Genomic DNA, 18,156 nt, shown 5'->3' with positions numbered 1-18,156 from the left:
GTTCCCTCCGGGTACTCCGGCTTCCTCCCACCGTCCAAAGACATGCAGCTTGTGGGGATAGGTTAATTGGATAATCCAAATTGTCACTAGGTGTGAATGTTTGAATGAATGTGAGTGCGAATGGTTGTCTGTCCCTGTGTGTTAGCCTTGCGACAGACTGGCGACCTGTCCAGGGTGTACCCTGCCTCTCGCCCTATGACAGCTGGGATAGGCTCCAGCGCCCCCCGCGACCCTGAAAAGGATAAGCGGAAGCGAATGGATAGATGGATGGATGGAAAAATGGCTCTCGAGATCTCAAAGAAAAGAGAAATAAAGTCGGGATATGTCTGATCATATCATCAGGCTCTGATCAGTAGCCATGCACGTAGCTGACAGGATGTTGCAGATGTTTAAAAGCCCCCCCACCCCCCGTTTTCCCCCACGGCAAGATGAAATTAATGGCCTATTTATAAACACCTGTCACACAGCCCAGATAAACCAAGGTTCTGTGGGTGTTTGTACTCCCTCATATCTTATTGACACCCTGGAAGAAGAACAATGGCATGAAGGCCGATGGTGCTAGAGCCATAACAGGGTCTGCAGAGAGCCCCAGCCATCATGCTGACGGTTTGTCCTCCTGAGGGCACATAATAGTTATTCTCGTGAGAGGGAAGACTGCGATATAACTAGGGACACCCTTTCTTTATCAAATGCCCTCTAAACAAGGTGTGTAAAAAATAAGAATCGGCTCGACAAAGACTAAGTCCACTGGACGGAATTTAGAGCAAGTGAAGGAGACCATGATTTTTACAGCTTTTTTTTTTACTGATAAAGACCCCCATGGCCCTTCATACTACACCAAAGCAATTAAGTAACTGATAACTGGCACTAAAGTTCCTTTTTTTCACTACAGGTTATACAATTTTCCGTTTTGGAGCTACGGTTGAAAAAAGGGGGGTTTCTCTGAATCAATAAAAACTTTCAGTTTTATAATTACAGGACTGTCTGGGAAATGACTTACAAGAACACTTGCTGTAATTTTATACACTAATTCTTACAGTTTAAGTCCAAAGAGTCATGCTGACTGAATTCCTTCTTCACAGCGGGCAGCATTTCTTTAGAAAAACTGTGACAAAATTGCTATTTTTCTTATATTATATGTGTGATATATAAAACATGAAGTTCTCAGGGATTAAATGTTTACTTAAACTTGAGATCAAAGGTGGCTGCATGTGGCCCACGACGTAAACTGAGTTTGACACCCGTGTTCTAAACATTTACCGCATCAGAGTGAGACTGACACGGGTGCCTGTTGCACTGAGCCCTGCCAAGGAGTGTTGTTACTCAGCTACTTCAGGATTATTTGGCAAATCAAGCAAGAGTCAGCAAGTCTTTTTGGCTGGATCCACTTGACACCATCAGAAGACACGATGCCAGTAACTTGAGGTGATTCAGTTCACTTTCTGAAACTTCAAAACACAACTATGAAGCGTGATCTGTTTAACCCTCTATGCTCGTTTGTCAGATTGAAGAAGTCATTTGCCACCTTAGTTTCATATAATTTCCTTTTATCCATTTGCATTTTTTGTTTTATTACTCACAATTATTCCTGAAAAATTCTCACATTTTGATATTAAGCAGCCTGCCAAACCAAGAACAAAATATCAGCATCAAAGTTTACATCTTAAAGATTACTGATCACCGTCCCTGCTTTGGCAATTCAGCTGGGTTATTTCACATTTTAGGCATGTTGCTGCCCTCTACCTGCCACAAGACTGTACTGTACCCTCTATGTTTTTGATTAAAAAAATAAAATCAAGCTGCAACAGGCTTGTATCTCTTGTGAGCATCATCATCATAATGTTATATCGAAAGAAGACATTTTTCAAAAACAGGAAACAGTTCCACATAAACTGATACGAATATAAAATTTTATTACAACAGAAGTAGTAAATGGTGAATATGAAATGAAGCTCTATCAATAGGAAGGGTAAAGTATGCAAAATTGATATTTGTGATGGTTTGGAATGAACTCTTCTAAAATACAGATGGTTTTCAGTAAGATGTGGATGACAAATCTGACAACCACATTACAGTAAGACAGTAAAATTATTGTAAAGTAACTATTTGAAGTTTCTTGATTGGACTTAAAAGCTTCCATTACTGTAACGATTTCTGACTACAGCTATACATTTAAACAACACAAATGACACTTGTGACATTGCATAAAGCCTGAAAAAAAACAAAGAGAAACTACAGCAGGGGATGATCCTTGGTTTTGTGCATGTTTTCCTGAACACGTCAAAAAAACGTGGGTGAGGTTTGTTAAATTTGCATAAGGTGTCATTGGGTGGCACCACAGAACACAAATTCACATTTTAATTCTTCGTCTCGCTAATGAAACACCTATATACAACAAGATGAGGTGCCTTATTTATGACTGCCACTAAATACTACGTTTTGTGGGCTGCAGAATAAATATGTTGGACATCCAAAAGCTGCAAAGTTACTTGGTTCAGTCACTTTCTGAGGAGTCACTTGAGCTGGAAGAGGAAGAAGACTCGTGTTTCCTTTTCTTCTCTCTTTTTTTGTGATGCTTCCCGTGCTCTTTTTTGTTCTTTTTGCTTTTCTTCTTTTGGCTTTTTATTTTCTTTTTCTTCTTTCTACGCTCCACATCAGAGGAAGAGCGCGACCTGCTGCGCTTCTTTTTCTTTTTTGAAAGCTCCTCCTCGTCGCTCGATGATGAATCAGATCTAAGTAAATACAAAAAGTATTAAAAGACAAAAACAAATCAAATAACTCAGTTTATCTATGAAGGTAAACACACTTTCATTTCAGAAAAGCGGCCAAATAAACTGCAAAGGTAATAAATATATACTGAGTCTGACTTATGCAAGTAGTGCAAGTAAATACTCAGGCACAATAAATACAAGGATGACAGCAGTGGAGTACAAGTGTGTTACAACACTCTCATAGCTCTATCTTAATACATCAACTCATATAATATGAACATTAAACATGTGCAAACAAGTAGACTGGGACATCAAAAATATTTAGGTTACCTCTTTCTTGACTTTCTGTCTTTGCTCTTCTTCCGTTTTCGTCTTCTTTTTCTATCATCATCGCTGTCATGGGAACCTACCATGCAAAACCAGCACCTTTAATCTCATAACTAAGAGGCCTCATCAAAAATAAATAAATATAAATAAAGAACTAATAAAATAACTGCTGTCCAATTGCAAAAATCCACACTTTTGATTTTAATCAGGCTCCAGCTTGTATTGATTGGATGCTGAATTATGTAAAACTGCTGTATTTATTGCAAATTGCCTTGCAGTAAATAATTGCATATTTTAAAAGCTTACAGAAAACAAGGGCAGGTGCATCAATTCTGACCTTTTCGATGCTGGCCGCTTCGCTTCTCGCCGCGTTGAACCTGAGGTTCATCATCTTCACTCTCCTCGCTGCTAGTGCTGCTCACATCCAGAACAATGTCCTTATGAGGGTCCACTTTAACAAAATTTCGGCACTCAAATGTTAAATGGCCCGCTGAAAGATGAAAGTCAGAGAGAGCGGTAAAGAGCGGTGAGGACACTTTTTAATTAACATCTCTGAACCTCAACCTTGAAACTCATAAGAGGACATGCAAATAAGTAAAAAAAAAAAAAAAAAAATCCATCCATCCGCTTCTCCTTTTCAGGGTCGCAGGGGGCGCTGGAGCCTATCCCAGCTGTCATAGGGCGAGAGGCAGGGTACACCCTGGACAGGTCGCCAGTCTGTCGCAGGGCCAACACACAGGGACAGACAACCATTCACACTCACATTCACTCGCACATTCACACCTAGTGGCAATTTAGATTATCCAATTAACCTATCCCCACAAGCTGCATGTCTTTGGACGGTGGGAGGAAGCCGGAGTACCCGGAGAGAACCCACGCGAACACGGGGAGAACATGCAAACTCCACACAGAAAGACCCCGGCCTGATGGTGGAATTGAACTCAGGACCTTCTTGCTGTGAGGCAGCAGTGCTAACCACCGTGCCACCGTGCTGCACCCGTGTTCTTGTTGTAAATAAATAAATAACTTAATTACAATTTATTTCCAAAATAAATCTGGCTCAAAGGCTGGGTAAGAGGCACCATAAAACAGACTCCGTCCTAACTCATAAATAATGAAAATAAAGTCTATTTTCACTGAGTAAATATTGGGGGTACAAGTATAACAGTATGACATCCACACATCTCTGAAGCTTGTAATGAAACGTGTTGGTTAGTTTTACTTACGATAGCCACATTTCTTGCACCCAGCTCTGATGTTGTCCTTATTAGGTCCTGTAAGATCGTTAAGAGCTTTTTAATGATTTTCATGCAAGTATGCATTCATATTCACATTATTATGTAAACTTCTAATTAAATACATATGCCTTTATAAAATGAACATACTGGTTGAGCTCTATATAAAGTGGTGAAAGGGTGATAAAGAATGACCCGCTACTATGCTTTTTAAGCACCCAAAACATACAGTAGGTATCCACTCACAGCTACTTTATTAAGTGCACTTTGCTAGTGCAGGGCTGGACTGCGTTGTGCCTTCAGACCTGTCTTAATTCTGTATGGCAGAGCTTCAACAAGGTGCTGCAAACATTCCTCAGTGGTTTTGGTCCAGATCGACATGATAGCATCATACAGTTATTGCAGACTTGTCGGCTGAACATTTGTGCCGTGAATCTCCCTATGGTGCCCTACTAGATTGAGATCAGCTGACTATGGAGACCATCTGAAAACAGTCAACTCATTTTCATCTTCAAGAGACTAGGTTGAGATGATTTGAGTGTTGTAGTGCATTCTCCTGCTAGAAGCAGCTATCAGGAGGCAGGTACACTGTGGTCATCAAGGGGTGGATATGGTTAGAAATGATATTCAGGTAGGCTGTTGCATTACAAAGGGGCCCAAATTGTACAAAAGAAATATCGCCCACACCATGACACTACCATAAGCAGTCTGCACTGTTGATACAGGGCAGTGTGGATCCATGTTTTCAAGTTGATTATGCCAAATTTTATTCCTACCGTCTGACAGCTTAAGTGACATCAGACCAGGCAACATTTTTTTCAAATCAGCTATTGTCCAGTTTTGTGCTCTGGGCTCATCTGCGTCAAGGTTCAACGTGTACGTTCACATGTGCGTTCAGAGATGCTCTCCTGCATACCTTGATGCAGGAGAGCATCTGATGGGAAAGCTGTTGCTTTCCCATCAGCAACAGCTTTCCCATCAGCTGTTGCTTTCCCATCAGCTCCAGACCATCTGGCCATTCTCCTCTAACCTCTGGCATTAATAAAGCATTTTTGCTCACAGAACTGTCACTTAGGGCTGCCACAAACGATTATTTTGATAGTCGACTAGTCACCGATTATTTTTGCGATTAGTCGACTAATCAGATCATCATCCATTAGACGTAAAACTACAGCTTATTGCACCAGCAGCATCTGCTCTTATATAACTATCATTAGCTTACAGCTTTAAGTGTTTAAGGTATGTGCTCACTAAAAGTAAAGACAAGATGATAGTTTGTTAAATTTTTATGAAATTTGCAGATTGTTTCGGTGAAGTTTAATAAACTCCTTGCTATCTAAACTATAACAGGACACTGGAGTATATTCTGGAGCATCTCACACTTCTGATAATCAGCTGTCTGCTTGACGTTTATTCAGCTGTGCAAAAACTGTAACTTTAATCTCAGACAAACTGATTTACTCAGGAACAAATAAAATACTAAAAAAAAAAAGCCAAACAATAACATTTTAAGTTATCTAAGTGACTCATATATATTTAACCTGAGTAGCGAAAGACAGCGGTGGGTTTGAAAACGATTTGTGGGGAGTCCGGTGTTCTCACGGCGCAATTTCAGCAGCTCACCTTAACCATGTCGACCTGACTAAATGCACCAGGTTATTGCTACGTGATTAGCTGATTGATTATTTACTTTAAAAGGCAACAAGGGTAACAGATGTATCTAATAAAGTTACTAATTGAGTGCATATGTTGTGTGATATATTATTATTATTATTATTATTTTACTCTCTCTACTCAACCAAAAATGAGATAAGCCTAATGCTAGTTACAAGAGCTAATCATAACAAAAAGTACTAAAATCGAATCCATGAGTGTTTACATGGAGTATCTCGACATTTACAAGTACTGTGCTTTACGCTATTCTGTACATCAACCGCAATGTAGCCCCGTGTGCTAAACGTAGCCAAGTTCCTCGCTGGGTTAGTCATTGCACAGACTTCACTTCAAAGGGTTTGTGTTCTTAAAATACGTTAAGCTAACGTAAACGTAAGCCCCACTTTGTGTTACCAATGCGTTAGTTACCCTGTCAGCTCTTATCATTCCAGCGAAAACTACATGAATAATACAATAGAAACTGCGAAGATAAGTAAGTTACACATTTGAAATATAATTCCCACCTGGTACAGCCATCACTGTGTCCACAATAAAGCCCGCAAACAGCAAAACTTAGTATTGTTATAGCGCGAATCAGCCAACAGCGTCCTCACACCAAATACCGTCGACAGGAAACACTTGTTCTATAAACTACCGCGTTCCCCCTGCTTATGTTCGTGTATTTTTTTCTTACTGACGGCAAGGAAACCAAACTAGTGGCGCATTATCGCCGCCCGACGGAAAGGAGTTGGAGCAGCAGACTGTGTGACATATTTTCACAAGGATTTCTTGTGGAAAAAAAACAAGAAAAAATATAGAAAAGTGAATAATCTAAATATAATGTTCTATTGTCTTCAATGTTTACACTTACATAAGCTATGAATAATCTGCCATTGTCAGACCCTGGTGACGCTATAACAAAAAAACCCTGAAATATTTGTGCCATGCATGACTGCTTTGCCAGTAAAGTCAGCTGTGGTTTTTGTAAGGGGTTAATTGCAGGCAGCTAGAGTCGGACTGGCAGATGGAAAATGTTGACAGATGCATGGCCCCCAGACATGCTCTCATCATCATGTCTGTGGCTGTGACACAAATGCACGGACGCACATACACGAAAACAATCTCAGTCCTGATCTTTGATGATGCCACATGCTTTAGCGTGGGCTAGTTTTAATTATGTGATTTACCTTGTTTACTATTGAAATGATGTTCCTTTCAACTACACATATGATGCCTCACGGCTCTGAAGTTCAGCCCAGTCAAAGAACTTTTGCACCTCATTTTTATTATTATTAGTTTTTTTTAATTTGGAAAATATAGACAAAAGCAAGATATTTAAAGAAAATAATATAACTAAAATAAAATTATAAATGCTAAAAAATACTATGAAATGAGCCCCCAAACTGAAACTGTTGTTACTTACAGTAACTTTGTCTGTCTGTTTTAAGTTTTACTACAAAAATTGGCTCATTTGAATTGAGCTTCATAGATATTTCCTGTAGCTTGTTGTGTGAAGAACTCAATTTCTTCACACTTGTTCTGCTAGTTGTTATTTACAGTAAAAACTAGCAGAAATTATGATCCATGAACTGCATGACCCAAGTCCAATTAGCTTAATCATAAACTAAAGGAAATAAAACAGATTCTAGAGACTTCTAAAAACAACTTCTTATTATGTAATTTTCAACCTCAAATTAGTTAGTATTTAGCATTTCTGACCACCTGGATTTAGCTTCTATAGGCACAGGTTTCCAAGAATAACTCAAATGAAAACCGCAGTCGAAAGAGAGCCAATAACACAATAACACAAAAAGCAGTTAAGGATTTCCAAAATGAGTACAGGAAAGCTGGAAATGAATTTGCCCCATTTAACTTCACACTATTTTCAACTGGGCTGTGGCTAAAAATTCCCCGGTCCTTGTTGATTACACATCAGATTGAATTAACAAATACATACATAGAATACATAGAAATAGCGTCTGTGGTGTGTGTGTGTGTGTGTGTGTGTGTGGGGGGGGGGGGGGGGGGGGGGGGGGTTTACTTTGAAGTATGCCATTAACAAATAAGCACTAAATGCATACAATAGGCAATATTGAGAGCTGAATATGTACATTAACCCGTTGGAAAGACTTTTAAATCCAGGAACCAAATTTAACAAGTACTGAAGATGAGAAGGGCAAGGAAATTCTACACTGAAAAACACAATATACTGTAGGTGTGTAGTACTCCAGTTCTCCTACTAAAACTGGAAAATGTTTTGCAATAATAAAACGGGAATTCTTTTTGGGGAAACAAGATTACACTTGTGGTCAAAAGTTTACACACAATCACCATGGGGATGAATGTGTTTTCTCTATTACACATAGGATCGAAAGTATACCGGGAGGGGCTATGCGCTTACCTGCTGTTCTCTGGCAGGTAGCTCCATGCCCTCCTGGGTTTTAAATGCACCTTGGAACACACATGCATCAACACTACATATGAGTGGGCGGAGGGAGGTTTGGAGTCTTCACACACCCCGTTCTCTGTTGCCTGTTGGGGCGGGGGGGCTGGGAGGAGGAGTTGGCTGTCCGATTGGGGTCTGGAATGTGGGGCCTCCCTGCTGCTGTGGAGTCGGGAGCGGTCTGCTTCTCTCCACCCCAGGGAAGAGGGTAACACTACCTGGGTCTGTCATGGTCTGCGGTGGGTGGCTGGAATTTCCATAAGGCTCCTGAACCTACCTGGGATCCGCCCCTGGGCAGGGCCACCTCCTCCAGCTCCTGCACACCTGGAGCCTATTGCAGGCAATCAAGCCAGAGGGATTTAAGCCACACGATGATGTTCATTCACTACCAGTTTGTCATCAACTCATTTGCTGGATTCACTTTGGCTCACGCGCCGCCTCCAGACTCAGGATACCAAGCAATCATTTTGAAAATCACTCTGTGCCTCACCTGCCTGCCCTCCTGCCATCACACTCCATCTGAAGACCCTGCATCTCAGGTCAGCCTTGCCACGCCACTCAGCTCCCTGAATTCTCATCACCCCCCCTCTCAACACTCTGCGTCCCCTACTGCAAGTAAGGACTGCTATACTTACAACTTACCACTTCAGAGCTACCTCCACTACCTCCATAACTCCACTGTCCTCTCTCTTCAGTGTGACTGTTCCTTGCTCAGCTCCACTCTGCATCTAGCCCTCGCCCTAGCCACGTTTCCCAGGCCACGCCATGTCAAACTCCACATCTGGTTGTTTTTTGCCCTTGCTGCGTTTCTAGCGATTAAACCTAATAAATTATTGTTACACCGTCTGCTGTCTCTGCTCTGGGTTTCTGTGCCTGAGTCCTGTTCAGTACAGAACACTCGGTCCCGTGACAGTATGAACTTGCCAGAATATGGACTCAGCAGACCCAGTACGTGCAACAGTCTCCAAGCAGGGAGCCAGTTTAGGGGCTCATGAGCAAGCGTTGCAGGCCCTCGACACCCGGTGCCAAGCCATAGACTCAGGCTAAGATCTTAGCTTCCCTGCAGGAAATTCAGTCAGCTCTTTCCACTACTCCATACCCGTCCTCGGCGTCTCCTGCACCCGTGGCAGAATCTCCCCAGTCTTCCCCAGCTCAGGCCACTCCTTCAGGCTCAGTTTTCCGCGATGCTGCATTCCCAGAACCCGAGCCTTACTCCGTCGCTGAGCAGTGTCGCTGTACTGCCTTTCTGCTAGAATGTTCTCTCGCATTCACACATTCTCCCCGTTCTTTTGCTAGTGATTCAGCATATCTGGTGGCTAAGCTTCAGCCTATGCAAATCGGCCGCTCTCGTCTCACACCAGAGGAGAGAGAGCGACGGCTTCGGTCGGGTGCATGTTTTTACTGTGGCTCAGTGGAGCATAGGTTAGCACAGTGCCCGGTTTGGCCAAAAGGCTCTGCCCGCCGGTAATTTCAGGGATACAGGTGGGCAGATCCTCTTACAGTTCCAAACCCCAGTTAATTCTACCAGTCACCCTTTGTCTAGATCAGGTTTCTCACCCTCTCCACGCTCTCGTTGATTCTGGAGCAGAGCAAAATTTAATTGATTTAGCTATCGCTAGACGCCTTCAGTTGCCACTCCAAAAAATTGATCCTCCCATCCCTTTTACTGCATTGAACAATCAAATATTCTCTCAGATAACCCATCAGGCCGGCCCCGTAACCCTTGTCACCTCTGGAAACCACCGTGAAGCCATTACTTTGTTCACCTTCTCCTCTCCTGATTCACCACTCATCTTAGGCTACCCCTGGCTAAAGAAACACAACCCTCACATAGACTGGTCTGGGAGTAAATTGCTAATTGGAGCCTTTTTTATCTAGTCCACTGCCTCACGTCCGCCCTACCGCCAGGTTCCCCTGACACTAACACCTCAGACACAGATCCCGTCGACCTCACCCTCGTCCCACCTGAGTATCATGACCTCCAAGAAGTTTTCAGTAAACGCAAAGCATCATCATTGCCACCTCACGGACCTTATGACTGCGCTATCGACCTTCTACCTGGTGCTCCGCTTCCCTCTAGCCGGCTAGTCAACATCTCCAAACTGGATCTCTACAATGGAAAACGGCTTTCAATACGCCCCTAGGTCATTTTGAGTATTTGGTCATGCCGTTTGGGTTAACCAATGCCCCCGCTGTCTTTCAGAACCTGGTCAACGATGTGCTCCGTGATTTCCTGAACCGGTTTGTCTTTGTTTATCTAGATGACATACTCATTTTTTTCAAAACCCCCCAGGAACACCATGTCCACATCCGAGCAGTCTTCCAACGTCTCCTGGAAAACCGACTTTATGTCAAAGCCGAGAAATGTGAGTTTCGTGCACAATCCGTCACCTTTCTTGGCTATATACTCGCAGGGGGGCAGGTGAAGACTGATCCAGCCAATTCTGGAGTGGCCCACGTCACGCAAGCACCTACAACATTTCCTTGGCTTTGCCAATTTCTACCGGAGGTTTATTCACAACTACAGCCAGGTAGCCACTCATCTCACTACACTCACATCCACCAAAAGACAGTTCATCTGGACACCTGAATCTGAGGCAGCATTCAGTAGACTCAAACGACTATTTACCTCAGCTCCAGTGTTGTGTCACCCAGACCACTCCAAGCCATTCGTTCTGGAGGCTGACTCGTCCGATGTTGGTGTCGGAGCTGTCCTCTCACAGCATTCAGGACCCAAGGCCAAGTTACACCCATGCGCTTTTTTTTTTTTTTTCCCGCGTCGACTCTCATCAGCTGAACGCAACTATGATGTAGGAGACAGAGTTGCTGGCTATTAAGTTAGCCCTGGAAGAGTGGCGTCACCTATTGGAAGGAGCTGAACACCCATTCACCATCTTCACAGATCATAAAAACCTTACTTATCTCAAAACTGCCAAGTGTCTAAACGCCCGGCAGGCCTGTTGGTCTCTGTTCTTTGATCGCTTCAAGTTTGCCATCTCCTTCCGTCCAGGTTCCAAGAACACCAAGGCCGATGCCATGTCTCGTCTTTACGACCCAGACGCTGAACCCACTGAACCAGCTCCTACCTCCTGCCGCGTGGCATCTTCATCCTGGGTCATAGAGGAATCCATCCAGCGAGCATTACAGGACGAGCCAGACCCTGGCACATGTCCTCCAGGTCGCTGCTTCATTCACACAGCAGCCCGTTTGGCTGTAATTAAGTGGGCACATACCTCCGGGTTTTCCTGCCATCCTGGAATCGGCCGCACCATCGCACTACTACGTCGTCACTTCTGGTGGGCAACTCTGGAGCGTGATGTGCGGGAATACGTCTCTGCCTGTGACGTGTGGGCCAGGAACAAGAAATCAGCGACCCTCCAGTCTTCTACAACCTCTAGCTGTACCTTCCCATCCTTGGTCCCGCATTTCCCTGGACTTTGTCACTGGACTGCCTAGGTCAGCAGGTAAAACAGGGATGATCTGATATCCTCGTGTTGGTGTTGTTCCCAGACCATCATGAAAATGTTGTTCCAGGTTCAACATTGCAAGTGACCAATCACATTGTTGTGACGTTATTCTTTTGCGCGCCAAGCCATTCGTGCATTTATGAAATTCCAATGTTGCAAGGACAATATCAATTCTGCTTACTGTTTATTAAAGGGTTACGGTTAGGGTCAGGGTCCGTTGATCGGCGGACAGAGGCGGTTTCACGCAGCTTTAGTACAGTTTTTTGTTTTACGCCGGTTTTTCCCGAAGTCGCAAAAGTATGACGTCACAACATTCTGATTGGTCACTTGCAATGTTGATCCTGGAACAACATTTAGTATGATGATCTGGGAACAACACCAACACGAGGATATCAGATCAACCGTAAAACAGTAATACTCTCTGTGATTGACAGGTTTTCTAAAGCAGCTCACTTCATTGCCCTGGAAAAACTACCCACTGCCACGGAAACTGCAAGACTGATGATTGACCACGTCTTCAAACTCCACGGAATTCCTGCTGAAGTCACTTCTGACAGGGGACCTCAATTTACATCCCAGGTTTGGAAAACTTTCTGCTCAGCCCTAGGTGCACAAGCCAACCTCAGTTCTGGTTACCACCCTCAAACCAATGGACAGACTGAGAGACTCAACCAAGAACTAAAATCCATGCTCCGCTGCGTGGTTTCCCATAACCCGGCTACCTGGTCAGCACATCTCCCATGGGTAGAGTATGCGCACAATTCACATATTTCTGCATCCAATGGTCTCTCTCCATTTGAAGTGTCCCTAGGCTATCAGCCTCCCTTATTCCCTGAGGAAGAGGCTGATTTGGCTGTGCCTTCCGTCCAGCACCATCTCCAGTGCTGCTGCCACGTCTGGACTCGGACTCAGGAGGCACTGAAGAAGGCTACTGCCTGCCACCGCCACTATGCGGATCGTCTATGATCACCAGCTCCTCAGTACACTCCAGGGCAGAAGGTGTGGCTATCGGCTAAAGATGTTCCCCTTAAGGTTTCCTCCCACAAGCTGGCTCCTCGGTTTATTGGGCCGTATGTCATCCACACGGTCATTTCGCCCTCTGCTGTGAAACTCAAGCTTCCTCCCAGTCTACGGATTCACCCAGTTTTTCATGTTTCCCAAGTCAGACCGGTACTGTCCAGTGTGCTGTTCAGGTATGCACCGGTTCACTCCTGGTGGCTGCTTGTCGGAGCCAGGGGCTCACTTGGGCCCCTTTGGGGGGTGGGGTGCCCTCGGCCTCTGGGCCTGGGGCTTGGTCCACTCTGGCACAGCTGGCTGCCGGCGGAGCTCACGGGCACGTCCCTGCAACCCCCCTCTGGCTTCTGCTCCGCGGCTGCGGAGTGACCCCTCATCTGGGGCTCTCCTCAGCTCTTTCCGGGAGAGTGGCACGGTTGCCGCTCCGTTGGTCTTCCTTGGTCTCTTGTGCTCTGAGGGTCTCTGGATGTCTGGAGCCTGGATCTCCTCCATACCTGCTTCATGCCCTGGTGGACGGGGCAATGGCTCCCCACACCCTCTAGCACATCGTTACATGAAGGAACCTTTTGAATACAAGCGCGCTCATGCTCACAGGTGTACACACGGGTGCTCACAGACATAAACTACACCTTTTTTGGCTGCTACCTCAAAGCACACTGTGCACTGTCGATCTTACGTGCTGCAAAATAATATTCAACATTTGGCATTTACTGTTATATTTACATAGATTATCATGATGTTGTTTATTATATTGCTCTTTTTTTTTCCCCTCCCTTTCTCAACAGATGATCCAGGTGATTGATATATGTATTTTTTTTTTGTCTGTTTTTGTTTGTTTTTTTGTTTTTTGCCCTTTATCACTGTTCCTCTTCCACACTGTTTTTCTTCCCCTACCTCTCAATCTCCTTTTTCTTTCCCCCAGTCATGTCTGTCCCGTGTGTAGCAAGTTAAGATAAAATAAACAATAAAAACAAAGGTCAATCAAATGGACCAATACGGCAAGGGGGCTTGCCGTATTGGTCCATTTGGTAAAGTAAATCCATTGGGCATCTTTCTTGGCCTTTAGACGATAATTCTGATGGCAAAAGAACCAAACGGGACAGGCGGGGAAGAAAAAAAGGATCAAAAGTATACATGCAGGGGTATATTTGATTTAATATCTCTTAGCAAGTTACATTTGACTAGACATTTTCGATAGCCATCAACAAGCTTGTTCTCAGTCATCCAGTTCATGATGGTAAATGGACTGGTTCTTATATAGTGCTTTTCTACTCTATCTGAGCAGTCCAAGCGCTTTATACAACTAATTCATTCATCCACTCACACCCGTTCACACAAGCACTTTTCTAATCTGTTAAGTCTTAGGAGACTGAAAAAAGAAGGCAACTGGACTTCTTTAGGTTTGTGAAGACATTTCACCTCTCATCCAAGAATCTTCTTTGTTCTAAAACAAAAGATGTAGAGTCCCAGGTATTTAACCCTAGTGGGGTTTGTCACCTTTTGGAGGTGGTCCTGAGGGTCCTTGACCCTCTATTGATTATGTGAGTCATCATATGGGTACTTGTGTGAAAAAAAGGTGTGGGTCTTTACCACAACCAGGGATCGCTTCCCAGGTGCTTCAATTCATACCACGACTCAGATGACCTCAATAGGTCACATCATAATTTGGGTGAAAGTCTCAAAGTGATGGTGACAACCCACCCATTTTTTTTCACACATTGGCTCACATAGTGGGTCAGTGGCCCTCAAGACCATCTCTAAAGGGGCCAAACCCCACAAGGGGATAACTACCCAGGACTCTGCCTTTTGTTTTAGAAATGGAGAAGACTATTGAATCAGAAGTGAAGCATATTCTCAAACTAAAAGGCCCCAAAGACTATCCACACGCTACTTTCATAATTCTGACTGAATATTTGACCACTTTTCCTGGAAGAATTGGTGAGAGTGTAGGCAAGCCTGAAGTTTTTAATGAGAACCTGAAAGGATTGAACAATTTGCGTTTTTAGACTAAATAGGAAAATAGGAAATCTTATATATTATGCTGAGCTTGTTGTATTTTTAATATTTTTGGCTGCCTTGCTTGACCAACTCTTCCCTGTGAAAAAGATCTGATCTTAATAGGAGTTCCTGGCTAAATAAGGGTTCTTATAAAAGGAAGGGAAGCAAAATATGCATCACAACTCGCTCAAGACTAGGGATGGGTACCGGTGTCCGGTGCCATGATGGCACCGGTTCTGACATAAACGGTAGTAACCAGACCGAAAAGCGGTGCTTTATTTCGGTGCTTTTTTTTCCTGAGCTGTGATACACTTTAGATTCTAGCCAATCATTTTATGTTTCCGAGGATAGTAGGCGGGGCCAGGTACGTACGTTCTTTTAGAGCAGAGCTACAGATTAAAAATGGCCAAGGCGAAGCGGTCAAAAGTCTGGCTGTACTTCACAGCAAAATATGCAAACTCAGCAGCCTGCAACAAGTGCTTTAAGGTGATACTGTCAAAGGAGGTAACACCTGAAATCCGATGAAACACCTGGCGACGCATAGAGTTTTTTTTAAAAGCCCAGAAATGCGCCGTATGATAGCTTGCTGCGAGACCTCACAGCGAGCACATCTACTGTGCGTGGGTTGCCTGTTAACGGACCCGGAGTTAGCAACATCCCCCAAAAACCCCGAAGAGGAGAGTCCTGGCCCCTAGCCCTGTCAGTGTAGCAGAAATGATGATGGCAGCAGCAGCCGTTCTTCTCTGCGTGAGTAGCTTAATGTTGTTCATGTGTAATTTACGTACCACGTTATTACATTAATGCATGTAAGGTGAACTAGCAAACACCATCATAGCTACATGCGGCTGTCTTCTTGTTTGATGGCAGATACTCCCTTCACCCTGGCCAAAAAGGCTAAAATGACTAAAGAAAAAGAGGGAAACAGCTAAACATGAGAGGTTTTTGGACAAAGTTTGTGTTTTTTCCATTGATTAAGCACTGCTTCCAGCCAAGAGTGATACCATATATGCCCCGAAGCTGCAGAAAAGGCTAACTTTGTTATCTTTTTACAAAAAACCAGCTGAACATGAGAGGTTTTAGGACCAATTTTGTGTGCTCCATTCTTTAAGCACCGGTTTGAGCACCGTTTGAGCACCGGCACCGTTTCAAAAGTACCGATTTGGCACCGGTATCGGATAAAACCTAAACGATACCCATCCCTACTCAAGACTGATTCTTGAGAACGCAAACAATGACTGACCATGATAATTGTTTCAAATGAAGAAGAAATAGCTTGGAAAGTGGAAGGAGTGACACCATCTTGTGGTCAAACAGAAATAACACAAAGCTCTTTATTTCTCAGACCAGTCTGCTCATGTTATTGGTATACATGCTAAAAAAAAATAAAAAGGACAATCATGGCTCATGAGAGCTATGCCTCAAACATTTAAAAATGTTAAAAATGATGTAAAAAATGGTCCTAACAGCAGTAGAATATTCACTCTAAGGATAGTCTTTATCTGAGCTTTTGCAGCAAACCTCTGTGATTCTTTTCAAGGTTTGCCGTTAAGAAGCATCAGTTATTTAACAAGGCTAACACACACTTCAAAGGAACAGGTTTTATCTCTTTTGGTTTATTGCCTCAAGTGAGAGATTTAAAACAAAGGCTATTTGAGATCAGATCTGTGGAGAAACTTTACAGTAAATAAGCCACTGGAAGATGCAAAGAATTTAATTAGTGGAAAAGACAAAATGACTCTCACAGTCTGCTTGAATGGAAATTGATGGTGAGAACAGATAACTAAACAAATAAAAGACCCAATACATACTGTAAGTATGAGGGTCAAAGGATTTTACTCTGTGATGAAGAGAAAATTGTCAAAGATGTATTCACTTCTAAAAAACTGATACTATAATTGCGTATCTGAGTTACTGGAAGAAATCATAAAGTCAAGGATGGGGGATTCCTCTGTTGGATATAAATTTATTGTATGATTCATTTTTATATAAGACAGTTATGATTATTCCACATGTCCTTCGTACCATTTCATTGAGGATGATAAAACTATTCCAGTTAAAATCAATGACTGATCTCATCCATTTATCATTATTATTATTATTCCATTTTACACGTTCTTTAGCATCTGTGTTCCAAATATAAGGGGTTGTTATGTTTCAGCTCATCATCGATTTTTGCTCAGTCTTCTGTCATAAACAAGCTCATCTCCATGCAGTAAAAGTAAAAAGCTGTAAAATAATTTTTTTTCCCTAAGGAAACAAATTATTATCACTTTATAACTTTTAAATAAAGATTAAATAAAAATGGGAATTAAAAAGAAAACATGCCATATAATTTGATAATTTGCGGGTATCTTCTTTAAGCATATCTAAGAGTGGCAGTGCATGCAATATGTTTCCAAAAATGATAACGACACAAAAAAAGAAATACCCAAACGCACACAAACCACTTTGAACTAAAATAATAATAAAGTGCAACAGGTTAATGTGCAGAAAATAGAAGGGTTACGTTGCCATCTCTTTATGAAATTCTCCAAATTAGATGAATAATGGGCCTTTATGCATGCACCATTATGAAGTCATTAAAAAACTTTTGGCAACGTGTCGTGAGTTTATGAGCGCAGTTGAAAACAAAACACTGAAACAATTTGTCCTCTGCTGGGACGCTCACACTCGGATTCATTTGCCAGCTTTTGCGTGCGTTCAGATTCATTATTCACGACTTTGTGGCACCAAAACAAGGCAAAGACTGAGCTTCAAACTGTGGCCTTACACAAAGTACTGTGGTGACTCTTTGAGCCCCCCTCCTCCTCCCAACCAGAATCTGGAAATTGGGCTGGGGGCAGCTGAATGTTTAAGTATGAGCAGTTTTTTTTTCCTCCTAAGGCTGAGTGAGGGTTGTGAAGAGTGCTTTAGCAAGATGCTTATTCCCTTTCTATCTACAATACATAACAGCAGCTGTTTTCTGTATAATAACTGCAGACTTTAGCATGTTAGTGGTGCTAAAAGGATCGGACAGAATGATACGGTTTTTTTTTAATATTTTTTGAATTTTTGTGTAGCCTCTGCAATATTTTATTCTGAGTGAAAGTTTACACTTCTTGAATTGCTTCCATAGGTCAAATAAATGACAGAGGTTGAAACTCTGAGGAGTTGCTTTAAAGGGTTTTAAATGTATCAGTGCATGAAGTCCCCTGGGTGGTCGAGTGAGCCCCGAAAAGAAATGTCAGCGACAAATTTCTGTGTTGCTAATCCACGCGTGAGCTTTCAACCGAAATGGTCAATTTGTAAAACAGAAATAAAAGTCTCTT

At 42.9% G+C, this 18,156-nt stretch overlaps 1 protein-coding gene across 1 annotated transcript; it reads right to left on the bottom strand.

Annotated features, from left to right (window-relative positions):
* Positions 1-1,893: 1,893 nt before the first annotated feature.
* Positions 1,894-6,598, bottom strand: srek1ip1 (SREK1-interacting protein 1). The gene is made up of 5 exons (XM_080882044.1): positions 6,451-6,598; positions 4,265-4,312; positions 3,376-3,528; positions 3,042-3,117; positions 1,894-2,732 (listed from the first exon to the last, which is right to left on the bottom strand). Exons 1-5 carry the CDS (start codon positions 6,461-6,463, stop codon positions 2,495-2,497), a joined length of 528 nt encoding a protein of 175 aa, XP_080738170.1. The 5' UTR covers positions 6,464-6,598; the 3' UTR covers positions 1,894-2,494.
* Positions 6,599-18,156: the final 11,558 nt, after the last annotated feature.

This window comes from Rhamphochromis sp. 'chilingali' (genome assembly GCF_963969265.1).
Source record: "Rhamphochromis sp. 'chilingali' genome assembly, chromosome: 5".
Lineage (NCBI taxonomy): Eukaryota > Metazoa > Chordata > Actinopteri > Cichliformes > Cichlidae > Rhamphochromis > Rhamphochromis sp. 'chilingali'.
Note: the sequence above shows the minus strand (reverse complement) of the source record. Positions and strands in the feature narration are given on the sequence as shown.

Coding starts and splice junctions, on each gene's coding strand:
- srek1ip1 (XM_080882044.1), bottom strand. Junction 3,529..4,264: donor GTGCAAGAAATGTGGCTATC/GTAAGTAAAACT, acceptor TTCATCTTTCAG/CGGGCCATTTAACATTTGAG. Junction 2,733..3,041: donor GACAGAAAGTCAAGAAAGAG/GTAACCTAAATA, acceptor GTATTTACTTAG/ATCTGATTCATCATCGAGCG.